The sequence below is a fragment of the Oryza brachyantha genome, chromosome 10, assembly GCF_000231095.2.
Source record: "Oryza brachyantha chromosome 10, ObraRS2, whole genome shotgun sequence".
In the NCBI taxonomy this organism is placed as follows: Eukaryota; Viridiplantae; Streptophyta; class Magnoliopsida; order Poales; family Poaceae; genus Oryza; species Oryza brachyantha.
Genome location: NC_023172.2, coordinates 15,556,442 through 15,572,119, shown reverse-complemented (window position 1 = coordinate 15,572,119; position 15,678 = coordinate 15,556,442). Strand labels below are relative to the sequence as shown.

Below are 15,678 nucleotides of genomic sequence, written 5' to 3'. Positions count from 1 at the left end.
GGATGGAACTTTAGTTTTGCTATCTTTGAACATGAGATCGTTTTGGCAGGAATGGTCCTTTTGAAGCATCTAGAATTGTCCCGGCTCTTTTTTGTCCATTTTATGGACCCTTCAAAAATTTTGTAGATGGAGAATCATAATTATATAAAAAAAAGGACACTGAACTACTCCATCCAGGTTTTATAATAAACACAGACTTTTGACCATTTGACTTGTTCAAAAATATATATATAATTATTAATCTTTTTGTTATGATTTGAAACTTAAAGTATAATTTATAATTTTGCATATTTGGATAAAAAATTAAATAAGATGAAGCATCAAATATAAATCCAAAAGCCAACGCCGTCAACAAAAAAATCAGAGGGGATATGAAATATTAGGGGCATTTTTCCATAAACGACGAGATATAAATTAGATGCCCTGTCACACTATCAGAAGCAGATTCATGTAGAACTACAGCCGAGAAGAACACAAGCCATCAAAACATCTATTGTTGGCTTAGTACAAGGATCACCCAGAAATGGATACAGGGCGGCAACAGCTCAACGCCTAACTGTCACTAGTACCGGTAAGATGACCCATATCCACCGAGACCTGAAGACGAATATCCACCTCCTCCATCCATGCTGGAATAGGATGGCAATGACGATGACGGATAAGTCGAGCTGCCATACTGTGAGTAGCTTGGCCTATATACTGGATCTAATCCTGCATAGCTGCTCCTGACAGAGTCCCTATGTGCAGCCAGAGATTCCTGAGGGAGTAGGACATGGCATCAGAAATTTTTATGGTTGAAACTTGAAAATGCAAACTTTATATATGACGTGGTATTACCTGGATGAGCTGGTAGGCAGCTTGTACTTGTGATGATGTCCCCTTCATTTCAACAGTTATATCATCAGGGCTCCCTAAACTCTCTTGAATTGTGACAACAGCGCCACTGTTAGCTCGTATGAATGCAATATTTGCTCCTTTCACTCCAATTATGTCTTCAGCGTAGGTAAGCGGGATTTGCATTGTTTGAGTTATCTGTGTCCGACATGTTCTTGTCAGTAGCCAATAAATATTTGTACAGATAATTTTAAAAACATATATTAATTGATGGGAGCATAATCAAAGGCAAAACAGACTGAAATAACAATATATTGGGAAATCAAAGCAACACATGAATTATACTTATTCCAGCAAACAGCTCATCAGAAAATAATGAAGAGGCTCACCCATACCTGTGAAAGTAGAGAGCCACCAGGTGCACCACCATGTATTCCAGAGGTTCGTAACGTTGACAGGGCAGGATCCCGCCCATAAAGTGAAACACCTGATCGATGGATATTGTGTTCTACTACCAATGGCTCCCGTTCAAGAAACAGAGGGTCCCTCTTTATTGGAAGAATATATTCATCGACCACAGGGGGTGGTTGGTTTACTTGAGCAGAAACAATTGAAGGATGTGATATATCACTCCAAGCATCAGTGCTGCGATCTTGAGGTACCGTGGCATTCTGAGAAACAAATAAGAAACAGCATATATTAGAATTGGTGAGAAGGTTAAATGTTAGCATGAGATAAATGTGCTTACAGTCTTCTCAAACAATGGAAGTACACTATGGTCAACCAAAAACTTCCGGAGATGATCAGAAACTGCTTGAAGCGCTTTAAGGACTTTCTCTGTTTCCCCCTGGATCTCAACTATCCTTTCGTCATCAATTACATAGAAAGGTCGCTCTCGCTCATCTACATAAATTTATAAGTTGATGTTATGTACTGCTGTCACATTTCCAGGCGATCGAAAAATTTTGAGGGTATTTAAGTAATATCATCAACAAGCATTTGCTTTTAACGAAAACGGTACCAACACATTCTTGTTAATCCCTTAATATCTTTAAACATCTAGAGAAGAGAAACCTTAGGTTTTCTATAACACGATGTTATGTGTGTATTTGAAACTTTTCCCGCAATATTTCTACTGACTGTGACCAAGAGTAGAGGGGAAATGATTCCTCCATGCAAGAAGACATGCAAAGTGCTCTACCACGCTTTCTTTAAACAATACACATACCAAAATTGTGGTTAAGTAACAGGGGAAGATTCCAAAATAACTGTTACTCACTTAAAACCATACAAACAAAACATTATAAACCAAGTATCGCAAACTTGTGCTAAGCAAGCCCTAGTATAGAAGTCAACTTTTGCCAGAAATTCTAACCATCAAACTGGCACAAAGTCAAAGGTGTATTGACATACTATGCATGAAGCAAGAGTAATTACCTATTGATATAACCCGTATCGTAGCACCAGTTCCCTCTTGGATCGCCTTAATTGAAGCACCTTGCTTCCCAATTAGGTTAATTGCCTGAGCTCCAGGAACCAACAAACGGGCAGCACATACACCAGGTGCAGGAGCTACCTGGGTGCCCTCAGCAGCTCCATCTGTTATTCCACTGACACGCTTAAAAACTCTCATCAGAGCATCCATAGCTGGAGGAAGCTCCAACCCAGGGTCTTCTTTCCCAGACACAAGAACCTAGAATAACCGAGGCATGAGTGAGAGTGATTCAATCAGTGAATCTTGAAGGACAACATCAGACTACTACACAAGAATGTGAATAACAATATAGTTCCCGATATCAAATTTTGAACATGATCAGGACATCGATAGAATGATAGATTGCTACTTTGACTTATAGAACAAACATAAAAGACAAATGCTTTCATGAATTTGAACGAATTCAGCCATATTAGATAAAATTGTTCTGTGTCTCACTGCCACACCAAACCAGGCGAAATGCATACGCGGGACATGTTGAGTGCCATCTGCTCACCACTCGTCATGTTTAGAGATGAAATGACTCCGTAAGCAATAACAGCCCAATACCTTGAGGGATAAGTTCACCCAACTTGCAAGAAAGAAAACATCAGCTCTAAATTTGAGCTTGTATTTTTAACCAATTTACGGGTGTGTGCTCCGTTCACCTCTGTTCTATTATTAGCTATGACAGCAAGTTCTAAGTAACAATTGCAGTATCGCATTGGCTAACTTCTATGTCAAAATTGCCAGATTTCTTACTGTGTATAAACCCAAACCTAAGCAGGTAACCCGCAAAATATCTAACTCAAAGCGCTATCTCGAACCAAAAAAAGAACTACTTACCAAGCAATCAACAATTCAATGTCCAACTAGTTTCTGAGAAAAAAAATGAAAAGCTTCTGGAAGGTTACTCACAATGCGCTCGGTGGCGCCGACCGGGCCCTCGAGGACGCGGACCCTGGCCTTGGTCTCCTCGACGAGGCGCTTGATGAGCTCCCCCTTCCTCCCGATGATGCTCCCGACCTTGAGCACCGGCACCACGAGGCGGAACACGCTGTCCCCGGGCCACCCGGGCCACCTCTTCGCCGCCGGGACCGCCTCCTCCGCCCCCACCTCCGCGGCCTCGGCCTCAGCCTCAGCCTCCTCGGCGTCCGGCGCGGGCAGCGCGTCGGGCTCCCCGAACTCGGCGGCGGCGGCTGGGTCGGCCATGGCGGTGGCGCGCCCGGCGACGGCTAGGGTTTGGGGGGCGTTGGGATGTGGAGGCGAGACGTCAGGTCAAGTGGGGGAGGCGGACGGAGACGAGGAGGAGGAGGAGGAGCACGAGATCTGGTTTGATTTCTCACGAGCTGCATCGTGGGCCCAAATTCTTACTAGCGGGCCGGTCTTTGCATTGTTGGGCCTGCTTCTGTCCTCCTTTGGGCCATGTTTCCCGGAGGCCCAAAGTAAATTCTTTTGAAAAAAAAATCTATAGAAAGTTCATCGTCTTATATTTTTAAACTTTGTTAATTTCGTCGTATGTATCATAAAATTAAATAATCCATCATCAATAATCTTTAAAAGAATATAACCATGATGGGCTGGACATCTGGTATTGTAGGGTCCTTGGTGCGACAATCACAAAAGGTCCGTATGAGTATTTAACATCGTAAATCTATTAGTACGAATGTAGTGGGTGCAAGATTGGATTATAGTAGTGTATTGCTCATTTTGTTTTTATAATAAGCATGAGGTAGTTTTTTTAAAAAAATTATAGCCTTTGTTAATTTTAATTTTAAAGATAATGCCTCTAAAATCTTATTTTTTAAAAAAAACATTTTGTTCACACCATCTAAGCTAAGCATGATACGACAATACTGCCACACCACAAATATACCTACCAAGCCACGATATTTTTCCCTTTGTTGTTATCTTGCCATGTTAATCAGAATGGCGTGACAAAAAAGCTTGAGATCTGAAAACTATTTTTCTAGGGAAGATTTGTCTATTAAATTAGTTATAAAAATATTCAGATAATAATATATGGGATTGGTGGAATGGTGGGGGAGGGGGGTCTGTGCAACTTTGGATCCTGATATAGTGACTTCGGAGTGCATAGTAATGTAAAAAGTCAAGCGACATATTTACAAATAAAAAATAATTCATAAATAAAACTTATATATACATGTTATTAGAGATTTAAAATTAAAGCAGAAAAATAAACTACGACGAGAAAACCTTAAAATCTGTTTAAAATTTAATGTTAAAAATTTAAATTTTGGTTTATAACCTATAAGCATATAAACGAAGAATATTAGGCTAATGGAGTAGCAGTAACTTAAAACAAAACATGGTAGAACAAAGTATAGAGTGCATTTTGTCATCTTGTACTGAGCTGGTCACCCCGTATAAGCTGGGTACAATCATGTGCAAGTGTTTCTATCTTCCATGTTATGTGATGGTGATCTACTTGGTTCTACTGTAGCAGTCGTGGTGGTACACTAGTGTAGGAAGCAATATGTTAGACTGCCAGAGGTCACTGTTTCTAGACAAGGTATTAATCAAATAAGGTATTATTGTTTCATGGTCCAACTTATTTTTGCACATAACAGTGTTGAAGGGTTTGGTTAACAAGGAAATTATTAAGATCCTCATCTGTTTTGGCCTATTGTGTTTGCTGCCCACCTGCCTCTAGTTAAACAAAAGAAAAACACGTACCTAATAAGTTTGTGCGAATTCAGCAATGACAATAAATTTTGAGTATTGAGTTTCATGCACCAACTAGTTTATGTTGTGGGTTCAAATTTAACAAAAGAAGCTTCATTTTACTTTGTGTAGATTTGAACACTGTCATTATAATTTTATAAAGTTAGAGATATAATATTAGTATCTTACTGACGTACAGGGTATATATGAGTCAATGACACGTGTATCAAGATAACGCACCTTCAATTTAGCACAATTATAATCATAGTCTTAAAAAAATTTCATTTTACTTTGTACTTCAATCCCTAGTAAATTCCATGTGGTCCTCCTGAGCTCTGCCTTCCCCGTTTCGACTTCCATATATTTCATGAGACCAACTTTAGTGCACTGTCACTATTCCAGTAGATAAGAAGGATGGAAGCCATGGAATTCAGAGGACATGTACTAGCAACTCAACAAGAATGATTAAAGGCAGACACATGCATTGGCATCAAAGTACATGCAAAAGCTAGCTCCCAACTAAAAATCCATCTCCATTTCACAGGGAAACAACCAAAGCAAATGGAAGCCTTTATGAAAAGCAATGCCCAAAGAATCATCACTGTGCAAGTTTAATAGTAAGTTGTAAGCCGGGTAAATGCCGAGGTGGAGAAGAGATGGAAGGAGAGAGAGGAGAAACGGGTTGTAAGCTTATAGCTAGCTCGGGCACAGGAACTAGAAAACTCTATGAACTGAATGAGACAAGTGAGTCATGCATTAATAACGAAAATCTAACTACTATATAAGTGAGTTAAAAAAATTATAAAATGTTTTATAGCGGCTTGCTGGTTATATTATTAGCCTTGCTCTAATGTTTTACCTGTTGTGATTCTTTAGGTCACTGATCCCACTGCATGGGCTTGCTAGAGCCTATGGTTATTACACCTCACAGGTTCAAATACCATTGGCTTTGGCAGTTTTCGGGTCACATGGTTGATACCCACATGCCAATTATCATAAAATATATAATATACTTGTCCATTGATAATTTTCTACAATAGAAACACTGCACCAGCTTAAACATTTACCCACCGACACACCCTGCCCAAATACATAGCACCCCAATAAATCCAATTTTCTTACCAGAAGGTAATGCCTAAAAATAAATTATTTGACCTTTTTTGTTCAAAAATTCCAAATCATACAACCAGCTGTTAAAAAACAGGTAATCTATAATTAAGAACATGCTAGTTACAATATACAAGTACACTAGCTAGCTCAAGCTCACCAAGTACAGCACATTAGCTTAGGATGCACATAACCTTCACCTGGAATGTCAAATGAGTAGAGAGGGAATCGTTTACTGGTTCTCTCCTTCTGACTTGGCTGCAAGCAATCAAGCCTCACCCCTGCATCACCGGTCATCTCACCATTTCTCAACTGCCGGAAATTTTATTGTGACCGGCATCCATGTTCATGTCCAGCTCACAGCATTAAGGCCAAAGGCATTATATATTACACCAGCTCAAAAGTTGGCACGCAGTGTTTGCCCTCCACAACCACTTGGCTAGCCCTACAAACCTCATGCACACCACGTTCTAACCATCCTTGCTCTTCACTAACACCTGTATAAACAGTATGTGACATGATACATCTACTGTTCCTGGTCGTGGCACCCTTTAATTGTTACCTGTCTAATACACCACTCACTCAAGATGCCTGTGTGTGCTGCCATGCATGAGAATCTCTCATCTACTTGTCCAGTGCATGAGGTGAATTGGCAATTTGGCATTGCAGTTATTTGTGTTCTTATATTTCTTTTCGAGACTCCTCAGTTACTTCTGTTCCTGGAGAAATTCTGGCAAGTTGTTGCTTGCTGTTACTTACAAAGTTGCAGTGTAGTAACTCTGAATAAACTGGGATAGCTCTGGAGTCTGAAGAAAGCAATGGCACATCATCTTCTCTTTTTGGTAGATCGAACAAACCATTGGTTCTTTCTTGCTTTATTGAACTTTCCATATTAATGGAATTGTACTCCAGTGACATTTATGCCAGTACTATCAACTGACTACTATTTCAGACTGACAATTTTCAGTTGCTCTCTGCATTTATTCAGAGTTTTCAGGTTCCCAGTCCACCAAATACTCCACATAACTAACCCTTTTTTTCTTCTTTCATGAGATATGCTGAGCTCATCATTTTTGTCCAAACATTGGAGAAACATGCCATGTTCTGACCAATAACCCAATTGTCGCCACCATCCCATGATAGCTTTCCTACCCTTTTCTTGCCCCTGCCGCGAATAATGTTCAGAAAAGAGGGAAATAAAAGAGAGGGAAAAAAAGGAAGCAAACAAGGGACATGCAGTGTGCTGTGACTCACATGCGCACAAGTTAGCATCACTTAAACAATGGCAAGATCCCCAAAGCTGATCCACCTGTCCATGATCCATCCATCCATCAGACGAACATTGGCGAAGAAAAAAAATATCCCAAGAACCTGACCCCATCCATGATCCACCTATCTAATCAAGCTCAATGCTTCGCTAACACCAATTAACTAACACCTATGTACCAATCACGGTTAAAGAGAAAAAAGAGGAGAAAAAAAGAAATAGACAATGGCAAACTGACACCACATCCAGTGACAAAAAAGAAGAGCTCTGAACTTCTGATCGATTCTGAACTCCTGATTCTTCAGACAGTCAGCTGATGCTGATGCTGATGCTGCTGTTGTTGTTGCTGTTGCTGCTGCTTGTGATGGCAGCAGCCGGCATCGTCCTGATCGGACGGGCAGCAGTGCAGGCTGGGGAGATCGACGGCGGCCGGCTGCTCCAGGTAGGCCATCTCGCTCTGCAGCACGGCGCAGTAGGAGGCGAAGGCGGCCGGCGTGACGTTGAGGTCGAAGGCGATGCCGAAGAGGAAGTCCACCTCCAGGTAGTTCATCTCCATCAGGCTGATGCCTCCCACCCTCGCGAAGTAGGCATTGTTGTAGCATCTGCATCAACATTGTCACAAACCATCACGTAAATAAACCCAGGTAAAAAAAGAGCAATTTTACGGTTTTTGAGAAGACATCAGAATATATTAAATTTTACATTAAAATTTTGATATCACTCGGTATCTAACCAATGACTGTAAAATTGCTAAAGAAAAAGGGTTTATCCCAATTCACTTCTACAGTTCTACACCAACGCACATAGACAAAGAGGAACACATAAAGATGAACATATTCAGAGCTTCAGACCACTGATTAATGAACACATGGACTGTGGCCAGCCAGCATGTCACTGAAGCTATAGTAGTTGTCAATGGCGAAACGGACAAAGTGACTAGCTTGTTTCGAGGGCAATGTGAGAGGGCAGTAGATAGGACAAATAGTATACATGACCTAACCAAGGTGCCTGTCTCTTTGGTAAGAACGGTGAATTTGACAGAAGGTAGCAGCTACTCCTACCACCATGGATGGCCGCCGCATCAACCTCGAATTCGACAACTGTCCTTGGCTTTGTGACCAACTCGGTGGCTTGGATTTGATGCCATTGCCAATGCCAGTTGGAAAATGCTAGTGCTAGGGGGGAAAGGATAGCTAAGCCAGGGGCCCACATGCCTGTGGTACAGTAGTGGGGCTGTGCAGTGCTCGTGTGCCAATCACGCACGTCAAAGGGGATCGATTGGTCGATCACATTCGCGAAGTAATTGGGATCAAACACCAAGCGACAATTAGCAACGCTAAAGTTGAATTATGCTATCATGATGCTGCATTATGCAACTTTGTTTAGAAATTCAGATTGATTTGATTTGCCTAGCTAGATGATGCGTTGCAGGCTAATAATTCATATGTAATTAAGCTTCGATCGGTTGATTCTGTCTGATCTGGTGCAAAGGTGTTTATCCATTTATGTTTTGATGAAGATAAAAAAAGAAGGGATTTTTTTTTATCTGCAGTTGTTCTTGCGGTTTCAAAATTTAAAATTCAGCAACTACAAACAAATGCCACCGTTGAAGCAATCCGCGAATGGACAGCTACTGCTAGGCTAGCTAGCCATTGGTGACGACGATCGCAAGCAATCCTGTCGGTGGCGTTGCGTGCGTAATTTGCAATGGGAAGGAAGTGGCACACGTACATGTCGTCGACGAACTTGACGGCGGTGAGGACGGAGGTGATGAGGAGGCGGTGGACGTTGAAGGAGTCGACGGCGAGGGCGGGCCGGCGGCGGAGGAACCGGTCCAGGTAGATGTAGGCGACGACATAGCACGACGGGCTGCAGTTGGCGAACCGGAAGATCCGCTCCAGGTACCCGCCGACGGATATCGCCGGCTTCGTCAACCCATGGAACGCCGACACCGCCTGCGCCTGCTGCTGCTGCTGCCGCTTCGCCGCCGCCCCGACGTCCACCGCCGCCGCGTCGTTCCGCTCCGCCACCCGCTGGAGCAGCGACGACAGGATCGCCACCACCCGCGGCACCGCCGCCGCCTCCTCCCCCGTCGTCATCGCCGATCAAGACTCGATCTTGGCTAGCTTTTCTTGGTGCCCAGCCCAGCTAGAGCTAGTAGCTAGCCAGGTCCCGGAGCTGGAGGAAGAAGACGACTTGGGTGATAAGCGGGAGGGAGGAGACGAGGTGGTGGTGATGGTTATAAAGGGAGGGAAAACTCGAGGAAACAACGTGGTTAAGAGAGAAAAGATTAAATTTTGATTAGGATTGCAAGTTGGCATGATTAGTCTCCTCTCCTTTAAGACTCTCTCTCACACTGTCTCACACACACAAATTTAAATGAGAAAGATGGGTTGAATTTTGCTTTAAATTTTCATCATCTGTACAGATGGATTTTGTCGGCTGCATTACAACTCGCAGTTGCAGTGAATTCTCAGCAACCTGGTAAATTAATTAATTCTGAAGTTCTTTTCGTGAGGGATATCTGAACTCTCTGAAATCATCTGATTCTTGCAGCTTAATTTATGACAAAGGCGATAAGATTCGAGGACATGTATTGGTTGGAAGAATTAACCCTGAAGAGAATGAAGAACAGAGCACTTTCAAAGCTAACCTGACGCAGCAGCAATTCTCACGATACGCGCAAGGTCATTTTCCAGTTGTTAGGCAGCCGAACGATGAATGGATATATGCACACAAATTCAGCGATAAATTAGGTGTTTCGCAGCCACGAGTTTGGGCATTTCCGCACGTAGATTTCATGCGTGTTCAGCTAATGATGAATCATTTGAAACGGTAATTAACTAAATGACGTTTTGAAGTAGCATGTCTTTCCTCGTGTATTGCATGCTGATCAGTCAGGAAGTTAGTCAAAATGTCAGTGTCAGTGTCAGCTTCAGTGTATGCAGCAACAACACCGATCAGTTCAGGAGATACACCGAACATATTCAGCTTCAGCAGCCTGAACTCTGAACATCTGGGTGTCAGAACAGAAGGTGAAAAACACCATCAGGTGAGGTGACAAATTTAATTTTTTTAATTATTAGGTTTTGAGGAGGAAGCATCAGAATATGACATGTTTGTTAGGAACAGACAATCAGATTCTGTCATGCAGCGACAGCTTTGGTTGGTGATCGATGCTGCAATGCAAGAACACTGCAGTACATGTTGCTCATCACGTCGAAGAGCATGCAAGCATGTGATCTTTCTTTCCAAGCATCATCTCCTCCATTTCTCTATCCAATTTTTTTCCCACAAAAATGTGTCTTTGCCTATGAGGTAGTACAGTATAATTGCAAACTGATCTGAAGAAAGACGCAGATGGATGGAACAGTTCAGACGAAAACTAGTAGAAGAGGAAGGAATATACCCACAAGAATGCACATGAGAGACACCTTGGCAGTCCATGGCCTCTCTCTCTCTCTCATGTCCATCATCCAGATTGCCATTGTTTTTAGCCCCCTTTTGGGATTTAATAGCCGATTTTATGGGATCCGTGGTCCAGCCAGACTCTGATCCATGTGATCAGGATGGTTTAATTTATCATCATATATATAGATAAACAAACCAAAACCAAAAAGCTAGCTTGTTTGCTTCAATACTCTGAATTTTGCAGGTCCTATCACAGCAGAAAGCCTGATGATGATCATGCATATGACACATTGTATCCTCAGATGCTAATCATCCGGTCTAAGTGAAAGATTTAATCATCTCCTTTTTTTTGCTAAAGATAGAGAGAAAGTTAATTAGTACTACGAGCTAGCACGAGCCTGCTGCCTGCATGACATGACACCCTGATCCCATCTAATGCTGTGACGACACTCATTCAGTGTGCAGGAATGCACGCACCAACAACTCATTGCTCATGTTATGCATTAAGTGTCAGTGTCTTATCCTGTATTATGCTTACATGTCACGAGGGAGGTTAGGGCATGTTTAAAGGTAGCGTCTATTATCGACTCTTATCTAATCTACGTTAGCAATTAGAATCTATTTTATGCTGATACGTACAATGACAGAGTATGATTTCTTCATTAATATAATAAAATATTTTTTATTATGTTAGTTTCCTTTTTATCCATCTTTATTCAAGAAAGTTTCCTTTAACAAATGCTAAGAGTTGACTCTAAATCATTACTATACATGACAACAGCTTTTCTCTCTTCTTACCTCTCTTTTCTCTACATCATCAAATTTGCTAACGTGACGATCGAGAGAGTCAGATAATAAGCACATTTGTAGATGCCCTTAGTATTAGCACCTCAGAGTGATGCCTCTGCTGTTGGTTTAGCTGTCAAGTTAATTTGATTAAGAATGCGATGCGAGGAGTGAAGTGGATATTAGGAGGAGGCTTTACAGCGAAGAAGACGCCAAGCACAGCAATTAGCAAAGCATGCGTCGATCTGTTTCTGTTTGTCTGTCCCTTCCAAGCAGCATGAGGCAAGTGTAGCAGCAGTAGGACTAGTAGTATATACTTGGTGCTGTCCTGCGCTGTATTTGTTCCCACTGTCTGATCTGGATTGTAAATCAAGATGAACAGACAAATCTACTGCTAGTGTTACTGTAGTACTAGTACTCCCTACGTGCTTGCAACTTCTTTTATTTATTTATTTTGACAGCGGCCAGTAGGGTCATCAGTGGGCATTTTGGTGGAAAAAGCAATAAAACATATTTATAAATAAAACTTACATTTATATATATATAGCGATTTAAAAACAAATATAAAAAATAAGAAATAAGAAAAACACCAAAATCAACTCTAAAATTAAAATTTAAAATTTAATTTTGGTTTATAAATTAATTAGTAGTGAAAAGAGAGAGGCGTATATCTTTGCGTGTTGCCAGATGAATGCACGCGTTTACAAACTCTTAAACGCTACATTTCTTTTAAAAAACAACCTTATTTTTAATTCACCTTCTAACTTTATACTCCCTCCTGTTTTTTTAAACGAACCAACGTCTAACATTTAAATATAGATAGAGTAATATCTAACTTATTTATTACACCCACGAAAAGTCTTCATAAATCATAACCATTTTGGAAAAAAATCACGAAGTGAAAGAAATCAAGATGGGAGTAATTAACTTCAGCCATTCATGGTTTCATTGTATGACATGTTTAATTACCGCCATGAATTTTCTACCTTTGTCTACTCACGTGTTCGAAAGATTTGAGAGACTGCCCGGGATTTTCGCTTGAAGTGCTTGATCACTGGCCATAATTTCCCCTTGTCAAAATAAAATGCTCAGCCGGCAGTGGCACTGTCGGCACATGCTGCTGTAGCCCAAAAGCAAAGAAAACGGCGAGACGGCCATTGGCCCATTGCGGTCCAAATCCAGGGAATGCAGGAAAGGCCTGAAATTCGGACCATTTAAAGTAGAGGAGCCTTTCAAGCAAGGCCCAATATAACTTGACCCAACTATCCAATTGATTTCTGCATACTGTATCTGTATGTATGGTGTTTCTTGGATTTTGAAGTACATGATCTTCATGTAGAATTGATCCTCAACAGCTCAGGTAAAGTTTTTCTTTTCGCTGAAAAACACGTATAGTATGCAGAGTACTATACTAAAGTTAGCCAGCAGGTAAATGGTTCTTCATGGAATCACAGGAAAAAGGACAAGGTAAACTTTGGTGACCATGGTTGTCTTTGACGGAATGTTGTCTTCAGTAGTGCAAGAAAGGTCCTTTTTTTTAGGGTTGCAAGAAAGGTCTTGGGCAACAGAGACACCCACGCAGTCCAAGTGTTCTCCTTGTCTGAACTCTGAGTAATCCAACTCAAACTGAAGAAAAAACAAACTCGAATCCTCGTGTGCATCACCAATCTGTTGTTTTCCAGTAGAAATATTTTTCTAGGACAATATTTTTTGAGTGAATGTTAAGCAATCGTTTTCTCCTAGATGTCCAGACTCTTCTGACAGTCAGCCTCGAGCAAGAAAGGAACTATACCTCGCATCTTTTTTCGTTTTCTCTTGGGATGCTATTAGGTTGGTGATGTATCCACTTCCCCGGTTGTTCAGCGAAAAACCGTGATGTTTCCGTTAAGGCACCGGAGCAAGAATTATTAAAAACAGCTTACTCCCTTCGTCCCAAGAAAAACCATTTTTTCGGTTTTTGTGTCGAGCATTTGACCATCCGTCTTATTTAAAAATTTTCAATTTTTTAAAAAATTAGTCACATATAAAGTACTATTTATGTTTTATCATATAATACAAATAAAATTATTAATCGTAAAATTTTTCTGAATATGACAAAGAGTAAACTGAAAAATTGATTTGTTTTGGGAAAGAGGAAACTTTTGATTAGCACTTAGCACTTGCATAGTTGCATGAGTGGTAGACCCTTGCAATTTTCTGGGCAAGAAAGCACCATCCCAAGAAAAGCAGGATTCACTGATTTCAGCATCCTGTTCCCCCTAAGCTCTGCAGTAATCAAGTTCGTCGCGGTCTGAATTACTGAACCTCTCAACATTCCAACTCTTTCAGTCAATCTGCAAACAGAAAAACCAACCAGGGACTAACCACTGAGATTACTAGTAACATGCAGCAGTCAGAAATATATTCTTTTTAGAACGGTAGCAGTAGTTTTTTTTTGTTACAATAACAGCAATGCAATGTGATCTAACAAGAAAAAGAAATTAAAAAGAACAAGCATGTGCAAGAAGAGGAGAGGATGTTGGTGGTGGACTCGGCCGAACATTTGGGAGGAAACAACCATCGTCAGGTGGGTGGCGATCGCAACAAAAATTCCACGGGAAAACTAGTGGAAAAGGCGCGGTTTTGGGGGGCAATACAGCGAGGAATTTTTCGTTTTCGCAACGCAGGCGACGCGCCGGTCGTGTCGTCTCCCCCAAGAGTGCGCGACCCGTTAAAAACCGCGTCTTGACCCCCTGGACCTCACCTCGCCTTCCTCCAAATAAAGCAAGAAGCGGGCCGCGGATCCGAGCGGCGGCGCGCGCGAATCTCGACGATGGGCGCGGCCGGCGCGGGGGCGATCCGGCGGGCGGCGTCGGCGGCGGCGGACAGGGCGTGCTCGGCGGCGAGGGGTGCGCGGCGGGCGCTGTCCAGGTTCGCGCCGCGGCCGTCTGCGTTCGGCGCCGCGGCGGACGCGGAGGCCGCGGCGGTGCGCGCCGTGCGCAACCTCCGCACGTTCCGGTTCCACTACGCCGCGCTGCAGTGGGCGCTCCTCCTCGCGTCGCTCGCGCCGCGGCACAGGGCCTCGATGCTCTTCCTCATGGCGGCGTCCAAGGGCCTCCTCCTCTACGGGGGCCTCCTCAGGGTGTTCCCGAACTCGGCGCTGCTCCGGCGCCTCCTCGACGGCCGCCTCGTCGCCCTCGTCTTCGTCGCGCTCGTGCTCGCCGACCTCGCCGCCGCCGGCGCCATCGCCAACCTCCTCGCCGCGCTCTCCGTCGGTGTCCCGGTCATCGTGCTCCACGCGTCCTTCCGTGTCCGCGACGACCTCGAAGGGCCCTCGCTGTCGTCCTTGGCAACAGAGAACGGCGAGGAGGAGACGGCGGCCGTGGTGGAGAAGAAGGAGGACGGCGACGTCGAGGCAGGGCCGACGCGGCGATCCATGGCGACGGCGCCAAGATCGCCGAAGTGACAAACACTATAACTACGAGCTATAGCTAATTGATCATACGATTCACAGGTAATTGGCCAGATCTGCCTGGCTGCTTCTTGATAAAAAGTCAATCTTGGCATAGAAATTTTTAGGAGAAAAAAAAAACTTCCATCTGTAGAATGTATAGATAGCGAGAGAGAGGCCCGGCTCAACTCGATCTGAGAAGTTTCTTGGGAGACATTCATTCATCTGTAGCACTAGAGGATTGACCAATATTGAGTTATTGATCAAATATACATTTGCAAGAAATGACCAGAGCATATTTATGTTGGAAACTGAATCTCATCTCTGAAATTACTGAAGAAACTGAATCTCATCTCTGATCAAATATACATTGCAGTTCAGAAATGAAATGCAAATGTGTTTCTTCTTCCATTGCAATTGTTTTGCAGCTACTGATCGTGCGATGCCCGTACTGCCTCCGAGAAGCTAGGTGTTCTCTCTTCTTTTCCTTTCCTTCTTTTTCTTCGAGAAGATTGTGGAATTGCAGTTGCCATTTGCCAATCGTACCATGCGACTAAGTGAGAAGCTGCACCTAACAACTAACAACTAACGCAATACTTCCTGGAAGATGCATTATCACCTGCAGCTCCAGGCCGTGGCCTTCGCTTCACCGATGCACTGTCATAGTAGTGGCATGTGCCTGCC

At 42.8% G+C, this 15,678-nt stretch overlaps 3 protein-coding genes across 4 annotated transcripts; 1 reads left to right on the top strand and 2 right to left on the bottom strand.

The window, feature by feature from the left end:
* Positions 1-349: 349 nt before the first annotated feature.
* LOC102699540 (RNA-binding KH domain-containing protein PEPPER) lies at positions 350-3,590 on the bottom strand. Its single transcript, XM_006662547.3, has 6 exons — positions 3,227-3,590; positions 2,272-2,527; positions 1,583-1,737; positions 1,230-1,505; positions 838-1,032; positions 350-757 (listed from the first exon to the last, which is right to left on the bottom strand). The coding sequence occupies exons 1-6, from the start codon at positions 3,518-3,520 to the stop codon at positions 563-565; spliced, it is 1,371 nt and encodes a 456-aa protein (XP_006662610.2). The 5' UTR covers positions 3,521-3,590; the 3' UTR covers positions 350-562.
* A 2,571-nt stretch (positions 3,591-6,161) lies between these two features.
* LOC102713854 (cyclin-P4-1) lies at positions 6,162-9,728 on the bottom strand. 2 transcript variants are annotated; one of them, XR_001551191.2, is made up of 3 exons: positions 9,099-9,728; positions 7,355-7,969; positions 6,162-7,265 (listed from the first exon to the last, which is right to left on the bottom strand). XR_001551191.2 is itself a non-coding variant. In XM_015841682.2 (2 exons), exons 1-2 carry the CDS (start codon positions 9,464-9,466, stop codon positions 7,669-7,671), a joined length of 669 nt encoding a protein of 222 aa, XP_015697168.2. In that variant the 5' UTR covers positions 9,467-9,728; the 3' UTR covers positions 7,273-7,668. The 2 variants fall into 2 exon arrangements, 1 of the variants encoding a protein (XP_015697168.2); XM_015841682.2 differs by lacking the exon at positions 6,162-7,265 and having other exon boundaries at positions 7,273-7,969.
* Positions 9,729-14,180: 4,452 nt separating this feature from the next.
* Positions 14,181-15,305, top strand: LOC102699261 (PRA1 family protein B2-like). The gene has a single exon (XM_006662546.3). The coding sequence runs from the start codon at positions 14,377-14,379 to the stop codon at positions 15,007-15,009; it is 633 nt and encodes a 210-aa protein (XP_006662609.2). The 5' UTR covers positions 14,181-14,376; the 3' UTR covers positions 15,010-15,305.
* Positions 15,306-15,678: the final 373 nt, after the last annotated feature.

Coding starts and splice junctions, on each gene's coding strand:
- LOC102699540 (XM_006662547.3), bottom strand. CDS start 3,520: ATGGCCGACCCAGCCGCCGCCGCCGAGTTCGGGGAGCCCGACGCGCTG. Junction 2,528..3,226: donor TCGGCGCCACCGAGCGCATT/GTGAGTAACCTT, acceptor CGGTTATTCTAG/GTTCTTGTGTCTGGGAAAGA. Junction 1,033..1,229: donor GTGGCTCTCTACTTTCACAG/GTATGGGTGAGC, acceptor TGTCGGACACAG/ATAACTCAAACAATGCAAAT.
- LOC102713854 (XM_015841682.2), bottom strand. CDS start 9,466: ATGACGACGGGGGAGGAGGCGGCGGCGGTGCCGCGGGTGGTGGCGATC. Junction 7,970..9,098: donor GTCAAGTTCGTCGACGACAT/GTACGTGTGCCA, acceptor ATGTTGATGCAG/ATGCTACAACAATGCCTACT.
- LOC102699261 (XM_006662546.3), top strand. CDS start 14,377: ATGGGCGCGGCCGGCGCGGGGGCGATCCGGCGGGCGGCGTCGGCGGCG.